At 40.2% G+C, this 24677-nt stretch overlaps 1 protein-coding gene and 2 long non-coding RNA genes across 3 annotated transcripts in view; 2 read left to right on the top strand and 1 right to left on the bottom strand.

Annotated features, from left to right (window-relative positions):
- LOC128791012 (uncharacterized) overlaps positions 1-5979 on the bottom strand; it is a 116893-nt gene extending 110914 nt beyond the window's left edge. Inside the window, exon 1 of the long non-coding RNA XR_008431932.1 lies at positions 5876-5979. This is a non-coding gene — a long non-coding RNA (uncharacterized LOC128791012). The remainder of the gene's footprint in view (positions 1-5875) is intronic.
- Positions 5980-6068: 89 nt separating this feature from the next.
- Positions 6069-7858, top strand: LOC128791013 (uncharacterized). Its single transcript, XR_008431933.1, has 3 exons — positions 6069-6469; positions 6868-7008; positions 7646-7858. It is a non-coding gene; the product is annotated as an uncharacterized LOC128791013 (long non-coding RNA).
- A 3307-nt stretch (positions 7859-11165) lies between these two features.
- ZC3H15 (zinc finger CCCH-type containing 15) lies at positions 11166-23621 on the top strand. The gene is made up of 10 exons (XM_053948226.1): positions 11166-11316; positions 13208-13309; positions 16016-16127; positions 17607-17759; positions 18701-18792; positions 19860-20042; positions 20711-20857; positions 21052-21156; positions 21387-21513; positions 21736-23621. The coding sequence occupies exons 1-10, from the start codon at positions 11239-11241 to the stop codon at positions 21927-21929; spliced, it is 1293 nt and encodes a 430-aa protein (XP_053804201.1). The 5' UTR covers positions 11166-11238; the 3' UTR covers positions 21930-23621.
- Positions 23622-24677: the final 1056 nt, after the last annotated feature.

Raw genomic sequence — 24677 nt, forward strand, 5'->3', positions numbered from 1 at the left:
AGAGTCCACAGGAGATGACTTCCACTGCTACTGAGTGATGAAAAACACACACCTCTGAACAGAATGACCTGACAGCATTCCTGACTGTACAATCATGCAGCAGAAAGACAAGCAGGAACCAAAGAAAATTCCCAGACAACCTCACAGAGAAGCTCCCTGCCAGGTCTGTATTGCTTTCATTAAGAGATGTCAGACCACAGCTTTTTTTTTAATGGTGTGCTCTTCACAACAGTACTCCATACATGAAATTTCATATAAATGGCTGCATGAGCAATTTGAACATGCTGGAATTACAGAACAAGTTCCCAGCTACAGTAGGAAATTAGGTATTTGATGAAATTGAGCAACTGAAAGTGTTTATGTTGTATATAATATTTACAAGTATTTTTATAATAGACTAGTATCACTTTATCCTGCATCTAAGCAAACAAACATTTAGCATAACCAGCTCAACTCTGCAGCATAACACTAATGACAAGGTTTCTTTTAAAATTAATTTGTATTATTATTACTCTGCTAATAACACATTATTATTACTCTGATAATAACACATTATTATTACTCTGATAATAACACATTAACTGCAACTCATGGAAATAAAGCGCTGCTTAACATGAATATTGTTTTATGTTGGCTTAAAGAATACAAGTCTGAAGAACTTCACAGCCTCTAAATTAATTTTTAGATAACATCAGTAGATCCTTTTTGCCAGTATGCAGGTACACAACCTCCCTGCATGTGGTTTAGCAGCAATATATATCCCCAAATGACACAGCTCTGAGTATAGACAGGAGCTTGTCTGTCTAATTGGGCTGCCAAGAACTCGTGGGACTTGCATTGACTACAGGCCTTCTGTGGCTGGGCAAAGCCCAACAGCTGGAGACTACCAAAAAGCCACAAACAGAGAGGTAACCTCACCCTAACGCAGTGGCTTAGCAACTCAACACTACATCAACAGCAGCTCCTCAGCTTCTGGCTCAGACCTGACCCCAAGCCAGACATTTGGAAGCACCATGGGCAGGGGGAACTGGCACGTAGAAAACGTCTGCCAATATTTCCTGAATTGCTCTAAGAAGATCCGAATACTACAAAAGCACTACTCATTTCTGGGGTTCTGCATAGTTTGGATGCTGGCTGTGGTATTCTGCTCCAAGAGAAGCATACAAGGAAGAGACTTGGCACGAAAAACCCCTTTGGTTACATTTTCTAGAAATTGCCATTTCCTCAGCCTTCATCAGAACTTCTATATTCCCTAAATCAGGAGACATTTGCTCTACAGCTGGCCTATTCAGGAAGGTATGATGGATTTTCCAGATAACACATTCTGCTGAGTACACTAGGATTTATGACAGCAATTAACATAAACTGAAACAAAAAAGAAGATAAAATGTTTCAGGTTTAGCTATTATTGCAAATTCTGGATTTTAGGATCAGAGTTTCCCCAAGAATGCTCAGCCATTCTTCTGCAGCAACAGTCTATTGAACTGTCAGTCTGAATTGTCCATGGTTCATCTTGAAATTTAAAAAATCCCTGGTAGCAAAAGTGAAGACTGAACCAAAACCTATCCATTTCATTCTGCTGCCAACTTGCTCTCAATCTCTTCATTACTCTCTGGAAGCTCCTCTACCAACTTTTCTTTCTTTTTGAGTATTAAGGGGCAGAAGGATGGCTCCTCATACGTTTGGAGCATCTTCAAAGCAAATTTTAATAGAACTACTCATGTTTTATTGTTACCACAATCTCATATTATATAACACCATCTAAAACAACCTCTCCTTTGGAATAAATTTGATGCCACCACTGACTGCCCATTGCACTTTACATCTGAATAGGACGCAATGTTAGATGATCTTGCTTTATTGTTCTAATATTGAGAAGAAAGAAAAGTCAGTTAAAAAGCTTAGTGCCGGAAAATGAATTTCTTATGATGCTAAGTGACTAGAGAGACAGATTGCAGCTTGGTTATGAAGGAGGTTACTGGGGAACTGGCTTCTCTAATTCACTCTCAAATAAAGCCATATGGACAAATGCTTTAAAACACTTTAAATGGGAGCCTAGTGCCTTATGCCACTGTTCATATGTATGTGAGAACCTTCTTTTAGCAATGAAAGAAATAAAAAATATATTAGGAGAATGGAAATGAATGTGTGCATATTTCCCTATACAAAGACTCCACACAGTGCTTCAAGAAACACTTCAACTGCAGCCATATGTCTGTGAAAACTGGATTTACACATTCTCCTATCACTGGAATTCCTTTACTGACAGCACAAAGTACCCAGTAACTGCAGGGTTATCTTGCATCAGCATGCAACTTCCCTCCCACTTACAGAAAAGGTGCTTGTTTGCTGCCATTTCAGGAGGCCTGTTCACCCTTACCTACAGCACCTTGTTTTTTATGGTAGGTACAAAGCATACTGGAAGATGGAGGAAATCAAGTGCCCTCTACCAACAAGTAGAATAAAAGCAAATGTAACTCTGCCAGCTTTTTTGTTGATAATTACACCAGGGTGTAGAATTGCTGTTACAAAAAACCAAAATCAAACTTCAAGGAATTGCACCAAAGAGCTGAGGAAATCTAAAATAAAAAATTAAACAAATGCTTCCAGTTCACTGTAGAGACACTCATTTCTAATACAGTAAAAATACAGGACTGACAGGAATATTGTAAGAAACCATGGACTGCAGTATAGTACTTAAGCCAGCCTGAACTTTAATGCAGGTAGAATCACCTTTTTTTCAGGAAAACAAAACTTGGGACTTGCATACACAATAAAATCCTTCTCTGCACGATTTGCTGGCAGAAATCACCCACAAAGGTGGCCAAAAGAAAATTTTGAACACTTTCATTTTATATATACAGTACAAAACATTCTTGTACTACAGAGAAGCAAATCTTTTAAGAGAGTAATTCATACCATGCAAAGATGCAGTGAAAGATGATTCACATTTTTTCCAACTCAGTATTTATCCAGAGGGCAGAATGTAGAGAGAAAAGAAGGAAAGAATCATTACTTAATTGCAAGGCATACTAGCACAGGAGTGGGTTAAGGCAGCAAAAAAACCCAAATGCCAGTAACTTCAGCTGGACAATAGTAACTAGAGACAACTGCCTGAACAATTCCATATGGCTGGAATTCAGATTTGTGACAGCTCAGAGCTAAAGGAGGCACAACTTTTGACTAGTTTCTTGCTATGATCAGAACTACTCCAAAAACAGAACCAGAGACACAGATTCTTGTAATGAAGGCACCGAGCAACTACAATGATAATGGATCAGAGTTCCTGGCTGCACTTATCAAATGGGACACCATTTCAGAAGCCTGAGAACCTGTACAGCACAGAGTGTGGCTGCCAGGCTCAAGAGATGATGTGAGCTTTAGGCCAGAAAATAGAAATCCATCACCATGACCTTTACACCACAGGTTATTAGAGTTTGTTCCTATCTGGAATCCAAGTATCTTACACATAAGTAACTTGCACTTTCATTCTAGCATGCACAATTACCTGGAAAACCATTTACTGTATCTCTACCATAAATGTTATGTTTCTCAGAGCTGAAAGATAGTTACAAATACAGGCTCCAATTTAGCATAAAATTTCCAGCCTTTTCAAAGTACAGCTCCATTTATATTCTGGATTTCCATCTTATATCAATACATAGGATGTAAAAGCAAGTACATAATGCATTCCCTTGAATTTTATCCACAGAAGTTAGGAAAAACAACAATATCAAAATAAACCAAACCCAGATTCCAACCTCTTCACTGTTGCAGATGTGCTCCCCAGTAGAGCAAATTTCCACCATTTCTGGACTGTTTCTTCTCTCCACTTGATATTCTCCTATTGCTTTCAAAATCCTTTCTCACTGAATTGACAATTTAAGTGGGATGCCAACAGTTTTAGCACCAAATGCCCCTCTGCTACAGCTAAATTCTACCTTTCCTATGAGTTTATCATCACTCAGGTTTTTTCAGCCAATGAGTCACACCAAATAGTCACAAAGGGTTTTGAAGCAGCGGTCAGGATCTTGTAACCCAAGAAAGCCCCTGCTCACAACCAGCACTCTTGTTCCCAGGAAAAAAAAAAAAAAAAACTGCACTGAGCAAGTTTACATTAGTTTGTATTAGCACAGCTCACTAAATGGCCCAGTTATTCTGCCTGTGTCATCGCTCCCATTTACCAAATCATTCATTTTTCTATTCCCCAAAACAAGTCATTAAAATGTTATCATTATTTCCAGCTCAACAGCTGAACGTAACTCCAAGGTGCTCTGCTGGCCTGGGCAGAGCAGTCTGATTCCCCACACACACCACTGCCCATGGCTGTCTATTAAAACCCTATGAACACTTAGAGAAGAGTTTTATCGCCTTGAACTCCTTGAATTTACCCCAATTCCCATGGCATTATTAAAATGCTTTCTTAGCAAGATCAAATACTGCTACTGCCTCTATCATTCATCAGCTGATAGAGAGCAGTACTACAGAGAGCTTCTAAACCAAACACCACTGACACTGCATCATCATCATTTGAAATCCATTTGATTTTGTTCTTGCACTAACACTTTAACCTGATTACTCAAACCAACTCAGGAACCAAATGACAAATACTCTATAAGACGTAAACCTTAAATAAAAACATCCATTTCATTCTTAATTGTTTAATCTCCTATTAAAAATACCTCCTCATTTAGTTATACTTTAATGTTTAGAAAATATTATCATCAAACACAATTTTGAATTTCTAAGAATCAAATTCTTTAACCAGAAGCTCTCCACTTTCTCTTCTGCCCGTCATTCCTGCAAAGAAAATATTTTTTCTAAAGCCAAAATTCATTGTAGAAATTCATCTACATGTATATGGCAACCGTAGGATTTGCAGCAAGCTGTGAACCCTTGCTGTCACTGTGTCTATGACAGCACAGTTGTGACCCAGCAGTGACACCGGTCTCCAGGACACCGACCTGCAGCGTAGGGCAATCCTGACACCCGATGGCTGCTCCTGCAACTGTTGCTATTGGACACGAAATGAGTACACAGAAGCTTGGCGAGTTTTAGAGAGAAAAAGAGATAATTTTGTTTTTGACCTCGCAATATATAGAATTCCAAAAGTGACAGTGGATTGGAGGATGAAATTGCTACTTCTCCAACCACACTGGTTAAGCTAACAGTCTATTAATTCTCTCTTCCCACAATGAAGAATGCAAAACAATCATTATTTACATGAACAGCGTGTGAGAACTCTAGTAGAAATATGTAAACATTATCAGAAGGCTAAAGAAGTTTTATGAGAACTTTAAAACGTTCAAAAGAACTATAAAAGAAAACTTAACACTTTTAAGAATCAGGGCAACATGCAACCACCAGGCACCAGTCCTGTCCCAGATACAAGTAAATGCTGGTGCAAGAAAATGACACTTGAAAAAGCCCCTCAGGCAGTAAAGTGCAGGTTTACATCCTTTTGGCTCTTCCTCATTAAACCTCTTCCTGAGTCCTGCAGTTGTCAAAATTACTTTGTTACACTCTACCTTACTTATATAACCAGAAGCTTTCCACTTTCTTTTTTGTCCCTTGTTCCTGATGTGGAAAGATCTTTTGTAAAGCTTAGTTTAATGTCAAGTACATGGCAACTATATGTTTTTTCAGCACCTTGAAATACAACTTGTGAACCCTGGTGAGGACTCTGTAAATAACAGCAGATTTGAGTGTACAAATTACACTGTTTTCTGGGACAGGTACTTGGAACGTGGGGCAATTGTGACACCTTATGGCTGTTCCTGTAATGACCTTGAACATTATAAGGGCAAACAGGTGGAAAAAAGAGTGAGTTAGGGGTTTTAAGTTCTGGTTTGGTCACACAGTATGAGTAACTCACGCATCACCACAGCCCTGTTTGCAGCAGGGGTTTCTCAGGACAGGCAATCCCACCAAAACCAGTGTATGCCTCAAGAGCCTCCTCAGGCCTCTCTCTGCCACGAAGATGCTCTGCAGAGTGCCCTGAAAGAGCAGTCACCCCAAACATGCCCTGTAAGCCACAGTTCCCATAGCAACAGACTATGACCCCAAACATCCCTAGGTGACAGCATCAGAGTACTCCCACAGCAACATAAATGTGCTGGTGCCTCCTGGACTCATCATGATGGACTTGAGCAAAGCCTGTCCAGCCTTTCTTCAGGATGTCGCGCCTATAAACAACAACAACAAAAATATACAGAAATTTACATGCAAGATACCACAACAATACTCACTTTCTACACCATTTCCAGCAGGGATTTAAGACCTCTACCAGTCCCCCAAGAACACCCTGCTTACTCTCAGCATAGGGACTTATCCATAATGTTCTTCAGGTGGCTCTCATCATTAGCCAGAATGTCTCCAGCTGATGTAACCAATTAAGTTAGATTTTCTTCTATAAAGCCCTCCACTGGAGAATAGGGCAGCTTGAGGAAAAGTGGAATGGTTTGAACAGGTTACCCTCCTTTTTCAACCTAAGTTAGAGACAGCCCCTTGAAAGGAGAAATGGCTTTATATTGTCTTTATTAGACCTTTTTCTAAGAGATTTGAATTTTTGTTGGAAAAGATATACTTTTCATATATTTTCAGGGAAGGTGACTCTTCTGGGCATCCTGTTCTAGGGGGGAAATTCTTTCTAATATTCAATCTAAAGCTTCTTTGGCACATTTTGAGTCTACCTTCTCTTGTTCTATTGCCTTTTTTCTTTTTTTTTTTTTTTTTTTTTTTTTTTTTTTTTTTTCTTTTTTTTTTTGTGAGGGGAGATGAGCTCCCCCCACCCCCAACTGCAATCTCTTCTCATGTAGCAGCAGAGAATTATAAGGTTCCCTGAGCTTTTTTTTTTTTTTTCTTCAGGCTAAACATTCCTAATTTCAAGAATCTTTGTCAGAGGGCTAAAGCCTGAAAGTGTTGTTTTATCACAAATATGAAAACATCATAAAGAAGATGAAATGAATGTCCTTGCCTGTATTATTCAAATGCAAAAGAAATACACATGTGAGTCGGAGTTACAACTCTACAGCTAGTTTGTGACAGAGAAGGAAGGATCTGGAGACTGCTTCTGGTTCCAATTTGGATGCAAGCAGCAGCTCTTTGGCTGTGTTTTTATAGGTTCATACTCGGCTTTCTCACTTGGCAGAAATGTATGGTTTGGATTTTGTTTGGGGAGGAAGAACGGGGAAAGTGTATTAAACTGGGCTTATTTTAATTGTGGAAGATGCATGCACACCATAGTGAAACACAATGTTAGTAAAGCTCAATGAGCTCTTGGACTACCCACTTGTCATTTATTCAATTACTCATAAAGCAATCAATGTTCATAAGAACTAGAGTAACAATCTTAATTTTTGAGGTATAGCAACGCAGGTGGAAAAAAAGTCAAGAAGCTTGAGTTATGTTAAGCCTGATATTTCTGTGGTTACTTAGGATTTTTTAAATGAAATATTGTAGACTACTGACTTGTGTTAGCTCATAATTCTAACCTCAGCTAGTTCTAAATCTAATGCTGGATGCAAATTAGTTGCATAAATTTCTAGAAACCAGAAATAAAATACTGTTCTTCAGGCTCAGATGGATTAATCTTTTAATTATGTGTTGTATTTATGATAATCTTCATGTTCTGTATTTTTTTCAGATCACAATGAAAGGAGGCAACAACATGGGAGTAAATTTTCCTTTAAATTGGAAGACACAGTGGCTTATGCCACAAATGAAATAAATTTCACAGGAGAAGAAAACATTATGGCTGGCTCATCTTACAGTGGAATCACAGTGACATTAGCAGGAGTGCGACTGACATAAGGCAGCAAGTTGTCCCAATAGCTCAAACAAAATGGGCTCAATTTTAGACTGAACTCCTCCTGTGTCAGGCTCCCTCCTCTGTGTGCTGCTGTGTCTTTATTGATGGGTCAGGAAATCATTAGTTATTACAAATCTGACCCAATGTAAACCAGTATGCCTGTCCATCAGGGAACCTCCTAGACCTTCCATTGTCTCGCGCTTCTTTGTGACTCTGAGCCAAAAACCAAAATCTGGAACTGTTTTCCAGATTTTATTATGCAGATTATTATGTAGATCCCACAGTGAAGAACCAAACCATTCCATCCTTTTTGAGCGTACAAGCAGTGATGTGTGCCAAATGGCTGGTATGGCTACTCAGCACTGTGAGCCCCAGAATGTTCTGAGTTGGGAGGGCCCTACAAGGATGACAGAATCACACAACTGTCAGGACTGGTAGCGACCTCAGGAGATTACCTGCAGCAGGTGACACAGGGACACATCCAGGTGGCTTTGGAATGTGTCCAGAGAGGCAGACTCCTTGCCCTCCCTGGGCAGCTGTTCCAGTGCTCTGCCACCATCAATTTAGAGAAGCTCCTCCTCTTGTTGAGGTAAAACTGCTAGTGCTTTACTTTATAGCATAAATATGGTTCATCACGTCCCAGCTCTTAGGCTCACACAGGACATCTTGAACTCTGTCAGGCTGGCAGCTGTGAGCCCTTCCCTGGGGAGAGATGCCCATGTGAGCAGCTGAGTTGGGATTTATTTATCACCTGATGGTTCATAGAGCCTGGGAGATGCTGTTTGTCCCCCTGACATTTAATTGTCTGTTTTGTGTGTCCTTCAGGATGCAGTAGATCCTGTTAAAAATGACCAGATAATATTGGCATTTGCATTTATGCATTAGCTTTTGCACGTTGTTATTGATTAAAAGTGTTTAGATACAGTACAAATTATAACTCTTTTTAGCTGCTTGTTAATATCATATAATCAGCTTAAGTATGCCCTGTATTGCTCATAGAAATAGTAGTGTCATGAATGTAACACCTGTGTATCACTTACAGAAATAATAGTGTGATGAATGTATTGTACTGCAGACCTTAGCAAAACATATGATGTGAAAAGGCTTTTGTGTAACTAAGAACAGTGTAAGGCCATCCACTGACTGACCCATCCAAGTGATAACCATGACACAAACCAGGGCACCGGAGGACAATTAGAGAATATCATGTTAAATTTAAGGAGGACATACTAAACCCTTATCAGAAGTTGTGAAACAGCAGGATGGAGACACAAGAATAAAATATATTGACCCGACGCACAGGATGTCATGCAGATAAGCCGGAGTGTGAAGAAGTCAAACAAAGGAGTTCCCAAAACGTCAGAAAATTTGCAAGACTGTTTGAATAATGTATGAATATGCATGTGATGTAACCATATAAAGATAACACTGTCTGTATGTACTGGCGTGTTCTTTGGCTGTCAGCCAGGAGCACCCCAGCGCTGGATTTTTGTCTCTTCTTTTATCCCATATTAAACTTTACAAAAATTCTTTATCCTGAACTTCATTTCTCACAATCCTAAGTGTGTGGAAAATCACGATGCAAAAAGCCACTGTCCACGACGGAGAGATTGGAGTCCTGCAAGAATCAATTTTATTGGAATAAAGGGAGAGAGCCCACTGCGCCATACCCCTCTGGCGTCTCTCCCGAGTTTCTGGAGCACACATATTCCTTTAATCCCAAACTCCCGGCCACATATCACTTTCTGTCCTTTCCCCAGAGGCCGAGGCCCTAGGAAGGTACAACCTTCTGCATATTCCTCCCTGAATATGGATCCTCCCCGCATCCAAGCCCCCCTGGACGAAGAAGTTAATACTCGTAATCTATTAAGCCTGCACATTTTTCCTAGAGTTCAAAAGCTCAGACTGTGCTGGGGTCTGCAACAAACATGACCCGCACGCCCATCCTTAGAGAACCTGACGGGCCCTTTCAGACCGAGTCGCTGAGGGCGCTCGCAGCCCTTTCTCCCTCACACAGAAACCCCCGCTTCTGACCAGCAGAGCAAGTGTCCCTTTCCCCTCACACAAAACCCCCGCTTCTGACCAGCAGAGCAAGTGTCCCTTTCCCCTCACACAAAACCTCCGCTCTGACCAGCAGAGCAAGTGTCCCTTTCCCCTCACACAAAACCTCCGCTCTGACCAGCAGAGCAAGTGTCCCTTTCCCCTCACACAAAACCTCCGCTCTGACCAGCAGAGCAAGTGTCCCTTTCCCCTCACACAAAACCTCCGCTCTGACCAGCAGAGCAGCGTCCCTTTCCCCTCACACGGAAACCACAACCTCTGACAAGCAGAGCAGTGTCCCTCACACGGAAAGCACCGCCTCTGACCAGCAGAGCAGGATCCCTTCCTCGTCAGAAGGAAACCACAGCCTCTGACAAGCAGAGCAGTGCCCCTCACTCTCCCTCATACGGAAACCATCGCCTCTAACAAGCGGAGCAGTGTCCCTTTCTTCCTCACACAGAAACCACCGCCTCTGACCAGCAGAGCAGCGTCCCTTCCCCCTCACACAGAAACCACCGCCTCTGACCAGCAGAGCAGCGTCCCTTCCCCCTCACAAGGAAACCACCGCCTCTGACCAGCAGAGCAGTGTCCCTCACGCTCCCGCACACGGAAACCACCGCCTCTGACCAGCACTGTCCCTCACAAGGAAAACCCCACCTCTGACCAGCAATGTCCCTCACACGGAAACCACCGCCTCTGACCAGCAGAGCACTGTCCCTCACACAGAAAACCCCACCTCTGACCAGCAGAGCACTGTCCCTCACAAGGAAACCACAACCTCTGACCAGCAGAGCACTGTCCCTCACACACAAACCCCCGCCTCTGACCAGCAGAGCAATGTCCCTCACACAGAAAACCCCACCTCTGACCAGCAGAGCACTGTCTCTCACACGGAAACCACCGCCTCTGACCAGCAGAGCAGTGTCCCTCACACGGAAACCACCGCCTCTGACCAGCAGAGCAGTGTCCCTCACACGGAAACCACCGCCTCTGACCAGCAGAGCACTGTCCCTCACACAGAAAACCCCACCTCTGACCAGCAGAGCACTGTCCCTCACAGACAAACCCCCGCCTCTGACCAGCAGAGCACTGTCCCTCACACTCCCCTCACGCACTTCCCGCCACTGAACACCACGCACGCTCCCGTGACGTCACGCGGCTCGCCCCCCACCCATGACGTCACTCGCAACGCCCCCTCCGTGACGTCCCGCGGCGCGCGCTGCCTGCCGGGAGGCGATTGGCCGGCCGGCGGCGCGCTCCCATCGTGCCCCGCGGGAGCCAGTGCGCCTCCCCCGCGGCGGCGGCGCGGCCCGAGCGCTTCCCGGCCCGTCCCGGCCCGGCCCGGCCCGAGCCCCCGCGGGAGCCGCCCCGCCCCGCCCCGCCCCGCCATGCCCCCCAAGAAGCAGCAGCAGCCGGCGGGGGGCAGCAAGAAGGCCGACCAGAAGAAGAAGGAGAAGATCATCGAGGTGAGGAGGCCCAGGCCGGCGCTCTCCCGCCGCGGCCTCTCGCTGGGCCCTTCCCAGGATCGGGGAGCCGGAACCTCTCTGTTCCCCGCGAGGCGCTGGCTTCTGTGCGCTGCTTGGGCCCGGCTCCGGCTGTGCTGGAGCTGTGCTGGGCCTGAACGCGATGTGACAACGCTGCTGTGCTGTCTTTTTTCCCTCGCCCTCTCTCGTGTGCGTCCCGGTGTCCTGTGTGTCCGTGCACGCCCAGAGTGCGGCTGGCTGCGGTGTAGGTTTGTGCTTTTGGGGGTAGGACCAGGTGGTCTCCGGAGATCCCTTCGCACCTTAATGATTCGTTGGTTCCTCCCTCCCATTTGCGGTGGGTTCTGTTACAATTTGACTCGTGCGACCAGATTGAAAAAAAAAAAAAAGCCCGCTGGGGTGTGTGTGTGTTTCTCTCTACTGTGTGTGAATTTATGCTGAGAGTACAAGCAGAGTAGTTACAGGAATTTAAATATTTGCCTGAATTATTGGCATGAAGGATGCTGCTCAGGTGAAATGCCCGTGTAATGAGTGTGTTCCTTTAAATCTGAGGTTGTGGGTTTTGGAAAGGTCAGGTTAGAGCAGTTGGTCTTGTCTTCTCCTGACATTGGAGTTCCCGAGGTTCTTGCTGAATGTAGCTGCCTCGGAAAAAATTCCGCTTTTTATTACAAAGAAATGTAGCTAAAAGGTGAAAAACTGGCATTAATTGTTAGCAATAGATTTTTATATAAATCAAATACACAGGGTTTATATTTTCTATGTAATACTTACAGTGGAAATCAAGTGTGTAAATGATAAATTTTCTTCCCCAACTAATTGTTTTCACTTCTCCAGTTAGCACCAAGTAAAAGAAAAACTGCTATTTGTAGGGAACATATTGTGAAAACAGCATGAGTCTGGAAACTTGCACCTGTTTATTTTGTAATTAATTTATAATATACTTTTTGGATTGTTAGATTTCCAAAATCCGATTTGCACTGAGCTATTTTCAGTGGATGAGCATCTGGCACTTTTTCCTTCAAGGAGGAAAATGTTGGTATCAAATCAAAGGCATGGGTAAGATTTTAAGGGAGGTATTTTGGTTACAAAATATAATTTCTGCCTCAGCTACTCATGTGAAAGTAAGCTGGTTTTTTGGGTTTTTTTTTGTGAAATTTCTTTCATAGATTTGGTATAGAAACTTCTGCTTAACAGTAAAGCTGAAGATGCAGAGGAAAAATTGGTTTAGGCAGTAAACAGAAACTTCAAGCAGTGGATTTTAGGAAGTTGAGACACCTGTCCAGACCTGATGTAGATAAAGACTTTACTTCAAATTAGTACAGTGGGAAAAGAAAAAGCTTCCAATAGTTGAAAATAAAAAGTAGTATGTCACATGTGATAATAGAAAAGTGGTGTGTGTGTTATGCAGATGCCTGTCTGAATAGTTGAAGACAGAAGTATTGAGTGATTTCAGGTAGATGGAAGAGAAACCAGCAGTAGTTGTGGCTAACCAGTTGTTCTGTTTTCCTCAGCTGTTCCCTGGGTAGTCTCCAGAAACATCTTGTCCCGTTGCCTTGAGAGGCCTGAGCACGCTGTGTGTCCACTCTCACACTGATAGCAGGCACGAGGAGCTCTGCTGATAAAAACAAGAGCTCACACAAGGGCCACGTTCAGGAGGTCCTGGTGAAAAGCCACTTCTGAAGAGGATTAGAGGAGTCTAAATTTTGTCCATACTGTTTCTTACATTGCTTGTGTTGCTTGAGGAAATAATCTGTGTTTTACTGAAAGCCTGAGAGGAGTGGGGTTTCTGTTGTTTTGGTGGTTTTTGTTTTTTTTTTTGTTTTTTTTTTTTTTTTTTTTTTTTAATTAATATGGCTGTGTTTATCTCTTGATTTAGGACAAAACATTTGGCCTAAAGAATAAAAAAGGTGCAAAGCAGCAGAAGTTCATCAAGGCTGTGACTCACCAGGTTAAGTTTGGTCAGCAGAATCCACGCCAGGTAAGCATTTATTGTGGAATGTTTTCCCACTGCATTGTCAAATCGTCTTTCACTCTCTGTACAGATGCTCAGGTACTGAAGAAGGAGAGAGTTGAGCTGTTCCTTGCCTCATGTGACTGGCACAGATCTAGCCAACAGTTGTCTAGCTGTAAATTAGGTACCTGTGTAAAGGTAGTACAGAGTATGGGGGTCTGTTGGATTTTAGTTTGTTGTTTGGTTGGCTTTTGTTGTGAAAAAAGATCTGTGTCCCATCCAAACTCAGCTAGTCAGGGTGAGTGTTTGTCTCCACAGTATTCTCATAGTAACATAATTTACTTTAAGGTGTACCTGAAATGAAATTGTAGATACTGACTGTCAGCAAAGTACAGTTGCACCTTCTTTTTCTATTTTATCTTTAATTCCCACCATATTTTAGAAATAGTGAGCAATTGAAATTAACAATAGTTGTTACTAAAAATGGAATTGAAAGAAGATGGAAGTATAAACCTACTCATTCTTCTACTTACAGAAGTATTTATTACAATTTTAAGTGGACACAAGTCTGTCAAGTCTCCATCTATTTGGTGAACTCTTTGGTCAAAAAAACTGAAATTTTGAGCTGCTGTGTGCAACTTGGCTCTTCTATATGATGAAATAAAATGAGATGCAATGTTTACATTATACTCAGTCAGAAAGCATGGATTTAATGGAGATGATCCAGGTCTCTTATTCCTACAGTGCTAGGAAAGCTAGCTGTTACATATTTACCCAGCTTTCTGTCCTATGAATAAGCCTGTAAAATAATAATTTGCATTAGCTCAATTCATGATGTCATGATACATTTATTGCACAACAAGGATGAGCGAACATGGAAAGCCCAACTGGAAAAGTAAAGTTGGTATTTGGGTCATTAAATCTAATGATTTTTTTTTGTTGTTGTGGAAAAGATTCCTTGATGTCACTTCAAAAACATTGGTGCTTTTCAAGCAGTTCTGAAACTTGTGTATGAAATCCCTTGATTTCTGGCATGTATACAAATACCAATATGTAAAATAGCCAGCCTAAAATAGTGTTCTTTCTCAAATGCTGATAGCTACTGAGTATTGTATGTCAGGACCAAATTTTTAAACCTGATTATACCTCTCTTACCTTATAGAATAGCTTTCAGTTAGGATTATCCTTGAGAAAGAACTTCTTAAAGCAATTTTCTTCCTGTCATGAGATTAAAATGGAAATGCTGTCAGAGTTTTAGCTTTGGTGGTGGATGTTTTTGGTTTTGTTTTTTTTTTTTTTGTTTTGTTTTGTTTTTTTTTTTTTGTTTTGTTTTTGTTTTTTTGCTCCTTTTTTGATTTCTTGTTTGTTTCTTTGGTTTTTTTTTTTTTTTTGCTTCTTTGATTTTGGGAGATTTTGTTTGGTTTTTGTTGGTTTGTTGTTTTTTTTTTAAGACAAGCTTAATTTTCAAGCTTTTAGAGCTCTGAAGGGAAACAAAAGCATTCTTAAAGTACAATTTTCTGTAGCTGACATATGTGAGTGTGTGTGTTATTTAAAATAGCATTTGTGAACTTTTAGTAGGAAAACTAGCCAAGCTGCTAATTCCTTTCTAAAACAATTTGGTGTATTTTTGCCAAATTCACCATAAGAACAAAGATACTTTTTTAATATCACATTGTATTTTAGAAAATAGTACCCACATACTTGTTTGTGGTGTTAGTCCCACTGGCTTCCATAAGGACCAGAGTCAAATAAACACAGAATCCTTAAGGGTAGAGAAGACCTCTAAGGTGATTGAGTCCAGCCATTAACCCAGCACTGCCTGTTCACCACTAAACCATGTTCCCAAGTGCCCCATTACACATTTGGAGCACTTACAGGGATGGTGAGTCCACTAATGCTTGACCCACCCTTTCAGTGATGACATGTTTCCTAAAATCTCATCTAAACATTGTCTGGGGTAACTTGAGACCATTTCCTCTTATCCTGTCACTTGTTACCTTGAAAAAGAGATGGACCCCCACCTTGCTAAAACCTCCTTTCATATCTGATCTAAGAATGTTTCTCCCATGTCCTCTTTTATGTCCTTTCATCCCACTTTGGTATAGACACACACCTGCTCTGGCTTACCCAAAAAAGGGTGAGGCAGAGTCAGGTATTTTTTTTCCTTATACATGCAGTTTTCCTTCCCTGGATGAGCTTGTCTTCCTGTCTTTGGTCCTTAGTTAAGTAATGAACCATTCATATGTTGAGTCGATCCAAGGTGAAATAATGTTCTAAAAGCACTTCCAACTTGTATGGAGAGATTTGCTGTAATTTCTACCTGTTGTACAGATCAGAAGAAAGAGCAAAGCAGCATGTAGGGGACTCAAAAGAGGCTTTTTTTTTTTTTTGTGCAGATCTAGAAGTAGTTGCACTGCAAAAGATTTTTCAATGCCTCTCATTGGCTTTCCTACCTGTAAAGGTGCAGTAGGGGTCACTGTGACACTACAGGTACCTGCCAGCACCTCTCCTCTCTGGCAGATTTATTTTGCTAAATACTTTGCTGTCCCTCCTGTGGGACAGGTCAGTGCCAGTAAAGTGCACCCGCTGCACACACAGGAGCAGCAATTCTAAGCCTTGCAGGCATCACAGGTTGTTTCATTCCTGCCCTTGTAAACTGATGTTAAATGATTGACTGTTTTAACATGCAGTTCATGTGAAGTGAGTCCTGGCATCCTACTTCTATGTTTATAGGTTGCTCAATCAGAAAGTGAGAAGAAATTAAAGAAAGAAGATAAGAAAAAGGAATTACAAGAATTAAATGAGCTCTTCAAGCCTGTGGTTGCTGCACAGAAAATTAGCAAAGGTTTGACTAATTGATTTCATTTATGTTTTCTTATTCATATAGCTACTTAAGGTATAATAACCCTTCAAAACCACCAGTTATTTTAATGAAATAGATGTGAGTATTTCCTCCTCCATCTAATATGCCAAGTATTTTGTCAGTCATGACTTGACATTGTTTTGGGAAGTCCTCTGGGGTCAGTAGATCATTAGAATATCAAAAGCTACATTGATGCTGTCAGCACAGCTGAAGATACTTGGCTGTGTTCTGATTCATCAGATGCTTCTCGATGTGTGGCATGATTTTTGTGTGTGTGTGATGGTATTTCTTTAAAACAGCCTGTCTCCCTCCCTCACATTCCCAGGGAAGTGTGAACATCCAAAGAAAGAATATAAGATCATAACTGTTGTCTTAACAGAAGACTTGTACTCAGAACAGTAAATACTTTCCTGTTACTTGTCTCTGGCCTAACATTTGGTTTTGGTCTCTCTTGAGGTTGGTTATTGAACTAACAAATTTTGTGATGTTTTTACTCACCTATCTACTGGAGCTTATGTGTAATAATTTTTGACAAAAGAGGTGTGATTTTCATATACTTAAACCTGATATTTACTCACTGTGGCACTGATCATCAATAAAGAACACTTTTCTGTTTGTGACCTGCAGCTTTCTTTATAAGTTTTCTCTAAATCAAGCAGTTTTAGACTTTGAGTTATTTCAGAAAACTTATATTACCCAGATTTTTAGATTACATTTTAAACAGGTGTCGCTGTACATACTGAAATCACTTTCAGTCAAACCAAAAGTGAAGCATCATGTGAAAACCTCAAGCCTAAAATCTTCCATGAGAACTTAATGCTGCAAGTAAAGTATTTGATTTAGTCATGTCTCATAAATACAATTAGACCTGCTTCTTCCATTGCTAATGACCTCCTAATGGTCAAATGATTCTTTAGTAGGATGATTTTTACTTAAACTGTAGTTAGGGTGATTGTATAGTTCATATTAGAACAACAGTTGCTTATTTTGGGGTCTCTAATCAGCCATTTTCTTTCTGTTTTTAAAGGAGGAAAGTGGTTTGAGTGTGTGTGGGTTAAATTACTGTAATTTATTGTAGTGTGTTGCTGATCTGTTGGGAAAAGGCTGACATCCAGAAGATGCTTTACTCTGTACTAGAGGCAAGAATAGCTTCATGTATAGGGAAGAAGTTGCACAGAATGATTTCTCTGAATTATTCTAATACACAAATGGATAATTTGCTCAGGCACACCATATTTATTTCTTTAAATAGTTTAGTGGCAGCTCTGATACTTAATGTAAATACCATGCAGTAAATTTGGCAAGTTAAGGACATGAGTTATGTACTGACAATGAACATTTTAAATATTTAATCTTTAAAACGTATTTTCATTGTCTACTTATCCTTGATATTCTCAGAATTTCTAATATATAACTTTTGCTTAAAAACAGTATTAAAATATAAAAATTTCCTTCACTCAGGTGCTGACCCAAAATCTGTAGTTTGTGCTTTCTTCAAGCAAGGCCAATGCACTAAAGGAGACAAGTGCAAGTTTTCTCATGATTTGTCACTGGAAAGGAAGTGTGAAAAACGGAGTGTCTACATTGATGCAAGAGATGAAGACCTTGAAAAAGGTATAATAGTTGTAGAAAGTTACTGCTAAGCTATTCTGAAACTGGAATTTTAAGATGAAATGTGTTCTGTATTGTGGTTATGATCCTGAAGAGCAGTGGCTATGCCAGTGTCATGTATTCTGTGGTACAAGTTGCAAGCTGAGCAGCGTTTGACCTTTCTTGCAGTTGCTGTTTCCCTCTTAAGCTCTGTAGAAGGGAAAGGGGGAAGTGCAGTGAGCAACCAGAGTTGCCTTCCAGAGCTGCTACTAGTGTTTGGCCAAATGTGCACAGTTCTACATTATGGGGTAATTGGGAATTTTTTCTGTGATTTCCTCTCTCCAAATGACTTGTTGGCAAAATACTCGGGATTTTACTTTTATTTGGCAGGGATTAGAGATTTTATAGAACTTGGTTTTTTTCACATTTCCTTAGTCTCAGTCTTTATTTGAATTTTAGCCTCTGTCATCCTAAATGTATGTGATGGGATCCCACAGACTGACTGCTAATGTTGTTATTGGTGATTTGCTTCTTTAGGTGGAAGCTTCTTTCAACTTTTAACACAGATAATTTGGTATTATGTCTTTCAAGCCTCAAGTTAGATTAAGTGTATTTCTGGATGTTACCCTCCAACCTTCCCTTTTGTTCAGTTGTCCACTCCTCTTTTGTTCCCTTGTCCACACTCAGTACTCTACAGATGGAATGACACGTTAGTGAATGTTTAACTGAAATACACTTAATGCATTTCAAAATTAAAATTTCTAGGGCTTTTGAGGTAATTGTCTTTTGAGTGACATAGGAGAGTTTGAAAACAGTATTTTAAGAACATAAATTTATTTTCCCTAGTGTAAGCTACTTAAAATGTAAGAATTGCATATTAAAACTGTTCCTGGGCAGAAAACCAGCTTGCTGGCAATGTTCAGTATTTGGAATTTTCTGTGAAACCATCTGTTGTCTTTTTCTAGATACAATGGACAACTGGGATGAGAAGAAGCTGGAAGAAGTGGTGAACAAGAAGCATGGTGAGGCGGAAAAGAAAAAACCCAAAACCCAAATAGTAGGTCTTTTCTTTTTTACTTTTTTTTTTTTTTTTTTTTTAATTGAGCTGTACTAGAAGGAATTAAATGCAGTGCAGTCTGGCATTAGATGTGTTTATCATTATGTAAAAATTTAGAACGGAATATCATAATAATAATATTCTGAGTAGATGGCTGGCCTGATAGTATTTCTTGTAATATCTTTAAAAATTAAAAAATCAAAACCAGAAAGAAAATCATGACCCAACAGCACTTTTCAGTCCATAAAAAGTTTTCTAATGTATGTTACAAATGGATAGTAGGTGCAGTGCTTTACAGAAATGCTCAAGGTTTCAGCAGTGTATCGAACACATTCTAATTGCTTAGAAAATCCAAGTATTGTGGTTAGTGAAATCTGTTATTGCAGTGACTGTGATACTTTTTTACTTACCTATGTACTGGGTGGCATACAAGCATTATAAGCTTTTGAATTTTCACCTAATTTATGAATTGAGAGGAATTTGTAATTCCTGGGCTCGAAGTTCAACAATATTTTTTAGTTCTGCACTAAATGGTATGATGGGTTAATCCCTTTTTCATTCTTTGGGACTATTTCACGTCATTTTCAATACCAATTAATTAAATAGTCTATTGGTATAGCCTAAATTTTCAAAAGTTAAACATTGCTGTGGCTAAATATAAACTATGAGTTGCTTGTTAAAGGTCCTAGGATGGCATCTTTACCTCAGGATCCAGAGCTGGAAGGTTTGACAACATGTGAGGCAGATGCAATTCGTGTTGTTTAAAACTGCACTAATGTTGGTGAGCAGAAAGAGATGTGCTGCTGGCTTTAGAGAAGTGCAGAGTTGCTTCTGTCATCTTGTCTTTTTTTATTTGGGATCATATTGAGGAAGAAAAAGCTGTTGACTACATGAGTTTTAGATACTCAGTTGCACTACTTTGCCTACTGTTTTTAGTAGCAATGTAATTCACATGCTCCTTCTGTTCTGAGCACAGCTGAGTTGGACTTACTGAATTTCTGACATGGGATGTAAAATGCTGGGGATGGAAAGAGGACACAGTGCTAACAACCACTGTTTTTATACAGGTCTGCAAATACTTCCTTGATGCTATTGAAAACAACAAATATGGATGGTTCTGGGTCTGTCCAGGTGGAGGAGACAACTGTATGTATCGCCATGCCCTCCCTCCAGGCTTTGTACTTAAAAAAGACAAAAAGAAGGAAGAAAAGCAAGATGAAATTTCCTTAGAAGATCTAATAGAAAAAGAGGTAAAGTTGTTAGACAGCTATCTTTTGGTGGTAACTGTTTGTATTACTCTGAAGAGATGTAAAAAATTTACTAATTTATAATAAAATACTATTAGATGTTTTTAGAGCTGTATAAGCTGGGGCAAAGGATGTATAGCGTTGTTTCATGTTTTTGTTTAGAAACTATTACTTAGTGAATAGAATGAATTATAGCTCCATACTTAGTGCAGCTGTTGCTTACCCTTTTTAGGAGGCTTCTATTTCTTAACTGCTGTTTCTCATTAATCCATTACAACTGCTTCTGTGGCTTTTCTCATCCCCAGCTCAGTGTCTCCTTAACTCTCTAATGAGGCAGCAACACCAAGAGCACAAGGCCTTCTGAAGGTGTTGCTGCTCTGCTTCTTTCTGTCCCCATTGCTTGGCAGTGTCACTTGAGCAGAGCTGAGCTCTTGTCTTTATTTCCTCCTCCACCTTTCCTATAAATTTTCATGCCAACTCATCTCACTAACTAGAAAATCCCATGTTGAGTCAAATGGTAAGAAGGTGATGTATGTTTAACAGTGTAAGAGTCAAGAGGGACTTGGAAAGAAATGTTTTCAATTAGTTTCTAGAAAAGAGTAATTAAATATGCAATTTGTTATAGCCTTTGGAAAGAGTTTCTAGCATTAATGAGTCTCTTTTCTGGACAGCGTGCTGCCTTAGGACCAAATGTTACCAAAATTACTCTAGAGTGTTTTATTGCATGGAAGAGAAGAAAAAGACAAGAAAAAATCGATAAGGCTGAGCAAGATATGGAGAGGAGGAAAGCAGATTTTAAAGCTGGCAAAGCATTGGTGGTAAGTTTTACAGTCCAGTTCTTTATGTAAGAAGAGCAAGTAAATAAAGTTTTTTGAAGAGGTGGCCTGAAATAGTTTTGCTTATTATTGTGTGTCATTTTCATTTCCATTTTTGTGGTTTGTTGGTTTGTGGTTTTTGCAAGCAGTATAAATTCCGTGAAGTGATAACTGAAGGCTTCTTTTGCTGTGAATAGATTAGCGGACGTGAAGTATTTGAGTTCCGGCCAGAGTTGGTTGATGCAGATGATGAAGAAGCAGATGACACCCACTACGTTCAAGGAGCAGGAGATGATGATGAGGTAAAGGAAACAGGATTAAATCAAGGAATATTTTAATTGCATTCAAGTTTGAAAAATGTCAGTTTGAAAGCCCTTTCAATGAAATTAATAAGCTTGGTTGTTAATACTGCCACAGAGTATATTTTATCAGAAGGTTCCTGTGGAAGGTGACAAATGTTGTAGAAATCTTGCAGAAGTGAGGATTTTTGTGGAAAAGTAATTCATGCAGAGCATCTCGGTTTATTTTCCAGATGGAAGACCCTGTGTGCATAAATGATGTAGATTTGAACCTGTATGTCCCCAAGGCAGTAGAGGAGACTGGTATTACAGTGGCTAGTCCAGAGCGATTCAGCACATACACTTCAGTAGAAAAAGATGGTAAGTTGTTACTTTTTCCAACCTGTTTTCATAGTTGACTATGCAGCCTTGCATATTAACCAGGCACATGCATTTTGGCCAATATAAGTCTGTGTGAATTTCAAATAAAGTAGCTTCTTCATAGTTTCAAAATTTGAAAGCATATTTAGTAGGATTCTGAATTCATTTGGTGATTAAGAAACTTGTGACACTGAAATGCCTAAGAATTATGTTTATTTTCAGATAATAAATTAAGTGAAGCTTCTGGCGGTGATATAAACAACAGTGAGCAAAATGATTTAGAGGAAGATAATGATGGAGACGGGGAGTTGGAAAATGGAGTCATTGATGCAGTTCCAGTTGATGAAAATCTCTTTACTGGAGAGGACTTGGATGAACTAGAAGAAGAACTAAACACTCTTGATTTAGAAGAATGAAAAAAGCTCCAGTGAGGAATTAAACCTATGTGAAAACTGACTAAATTTTTTTCTCCTTTTTGAATAGAATTCTTAAACAAGATGTTTATGGTTATGCAGCTGAATATGGTGGGCACGTGATAAAGCAGGAATGTTTTCCTTCAATCTCATCTACTCCAGTCTTGGCTGTGCTCACAGTAAAACGTTCAGAGTAGTTCAGAATTACCCGACAGCTGAATTTGCAGACAGTGAGATTAAAACTTCCAACTGAGAGTAGGAAGTGTAACTGCTTTGCCAGTATGCAAGAGGGCAATTTGACATCAGGTACAGTACAAAAATCCAAGTATACGTTCTTCACAAAAACCGCATTTTTATTAGTGATTGTGTTGATTTAGAAACTGCCTGAAGTGGTTTTTAGGCAGGGTACTCTAATGGAGCTGATGCAGATTATGCTTCTTTAAGTGGTGATTAGCTTTATTTGATCAGCTGGATACTGAAGATTGTGAACTGATATTTCATACAATACCAGTACAATGCCCTCTGTTTAAAATGTTTTAAACTTTCCCACCACCTTTTGCCAATAAATCTGTAAATAAAAATTATCAACTTTAAAATACCTGTGTTGATTTTTCTCTGCTAAGTTAGGATATCATACCAAACTGTTAAGAACTGGATTTTCTGATGGAGTGGTAGGTGTTTTTCTCTGCAGTCTTGATACAGAAGTGATGATGTTGGCTTCAGTTAAATTTGGGCTAGCTGCCATTACAGTTTTTTTGTCTACTCTTGATGCAGTGTAAAATTCAGCAGCCAGCTTTTCTCCCTTGCTGTGCTTATCCCCTGCCTACCCATTAACTCATGTAATACCTGCTACACATCACTTACTGCTATTCCAGTCTCATTCTCTCCCCACTGTCTTTTGTAGATTAGTGAAGACCTCAGGCTCTGCAGAGCAGGGATGTTACAGTCCAAAACATGCCTGTCATCCCTTTGGTGTCCTCTAGATAACAGGAAGTTGTACAGGGGTAAGTTGCCTCAGGTGCTGGATCCTGCAAACTGCACTTGATTCGAGTCAGTGTGTCCTTTTCCAGTGGATTGAGTGTCTGCCATAAAGATTTCTCAGCAGTGGTGCTTTTCCAGGGGGCTGCTCCTCCTTGCCATATCCCTGTGGTGTCTGCCACAGTCCTGCTGTACTGATGATACCCTTTGTATATCGATTTTTTTCTAAAGCTTTTAAATCTCTACTTCCAGCCCAGTAAGAGTCATGGCATTGTTAGAGAGCTTTCCCAAACTGCTTTTGGATGGTAATATTAGCTTTACTGGTTATTTCTGGCACTGCTGAATTGACTCTTGTATCTTGAATGCTATTTTTAAAGTAGCAGACTTAGAATTTTTGGCCTTTTTTGGGATCTTTGTGGAATTCATTTTTTCCTGTAGGAACAAGAAGCAGTGCTTGGGAGAAAGAGGCCTACTGAAATTGACTTCTAAATGTAAGTGTTTAAGGAAAAGCTGCACTATCAGATATAAAGATTTATTTATGCAGATTTTTCTCCTGTGGCCATAAATAAACAGAGTTGATGGATTATTGTATTATAGTGGCCAGCAATAGAATACCTGGCTATCAGGACACTTAAGAATGCAATTCATATGAATGTATGTTGCATAAATTTTCAAAGTTGTATATTTTAAATGGGAATAAAAGTAATTTAATCATTATCAAGGAAGAAAATGGCTATGTTTTGTGTCTTAGGGATTGGTTTCTTGTATATAATACATATTTTGATAATACTTACCTGTTTCACTGACGTAAATAGCTTAAATCTTTGCCAGCATTTTGTTCACGTTACTTGAGTTTTACAGTGGAGAAATGTCAGGGTGACTCATTAATTTCAGCTAAAACCCTGATGGATAGGCAGAGAGTGCCTGAGTGCCCTTTTAGGTCTAAAAGGATGGTTGTGATGCACAACTCCTTTCTATAGGTGTCATTTAAACATTCAGTCACCTTGCATAGCACTGAAATCCACTGAAAATCTATAAGCTAGCTGAAGAAAACCTGATTTTCCTAGGCAGTAGCTGTTGACAGATGACTTCACATGAGCAGGAAATAATAGCTGGCTGTCCCTGTTAGGTTTTCACTTTTTTTTTTTTTCCTCTCCACTTACTCTGGCACAGCTCCTGGCTGGGCTTCCTCTGCCCAGATTTCCCACCATGAAAGCAGGGTGACTGTTCTTCAGGAGCCCTTTGTCAGGGGAGCATTCACACTTCTGAGGGTGGGGAACCCAAAACTGCTACAAGTTCCTTCTGCTTTCATAGGGGCTGCTAAAAGCTCTTCATCCTCTCATTTAAAGAACCTTGGATTTGTAGCTAATGGGATTTCAGTCAATAAGTACTCAGTTGAAAATGAATGCCAAGACACTGCTTGGGCTAGATGAATTATTAATGTTCAGGAAATGAGCAGTGGGATAGAAGGGAGTTCACTTGGATGTGACGTCACAAAGTTCTTACTGATGCACATTTCCTGAAATTACTCTGATAAAAGTCAGTGAGTCACTTCTGGAAGAATGAGATATAATCTCAACTCAAAAATAATGGTATCTTCGTTTCAGTGACTACCCAGTCTGTAAGGGTCAAGAATACAGTATTTCACTGGTAAAAGAGCAGGCAGGCTCAGATCAAGACACTTGCTGTGCTGAGATCAAGCTGTAAAGCATCATAAGCCAGGTGAGAAACACCTCTGCAATAAACTTGGTTTCTATCCCTTGCAGCCTGGGC

Source organism: Vidua chalybeata, chromosome 7 (assembly GCF_026979565.1).
Source record: "Vidua chalybeata isolate OUT-0048 chromosome 7, bVidCha1 merged haplotype, whole genome shotgun sequence".
Lineage (NCBI taxonomy): Eukaryota > Metazoa > Chordata > Aves > Passeriformes > Viduidae > Vidua > Vidua chalybeata.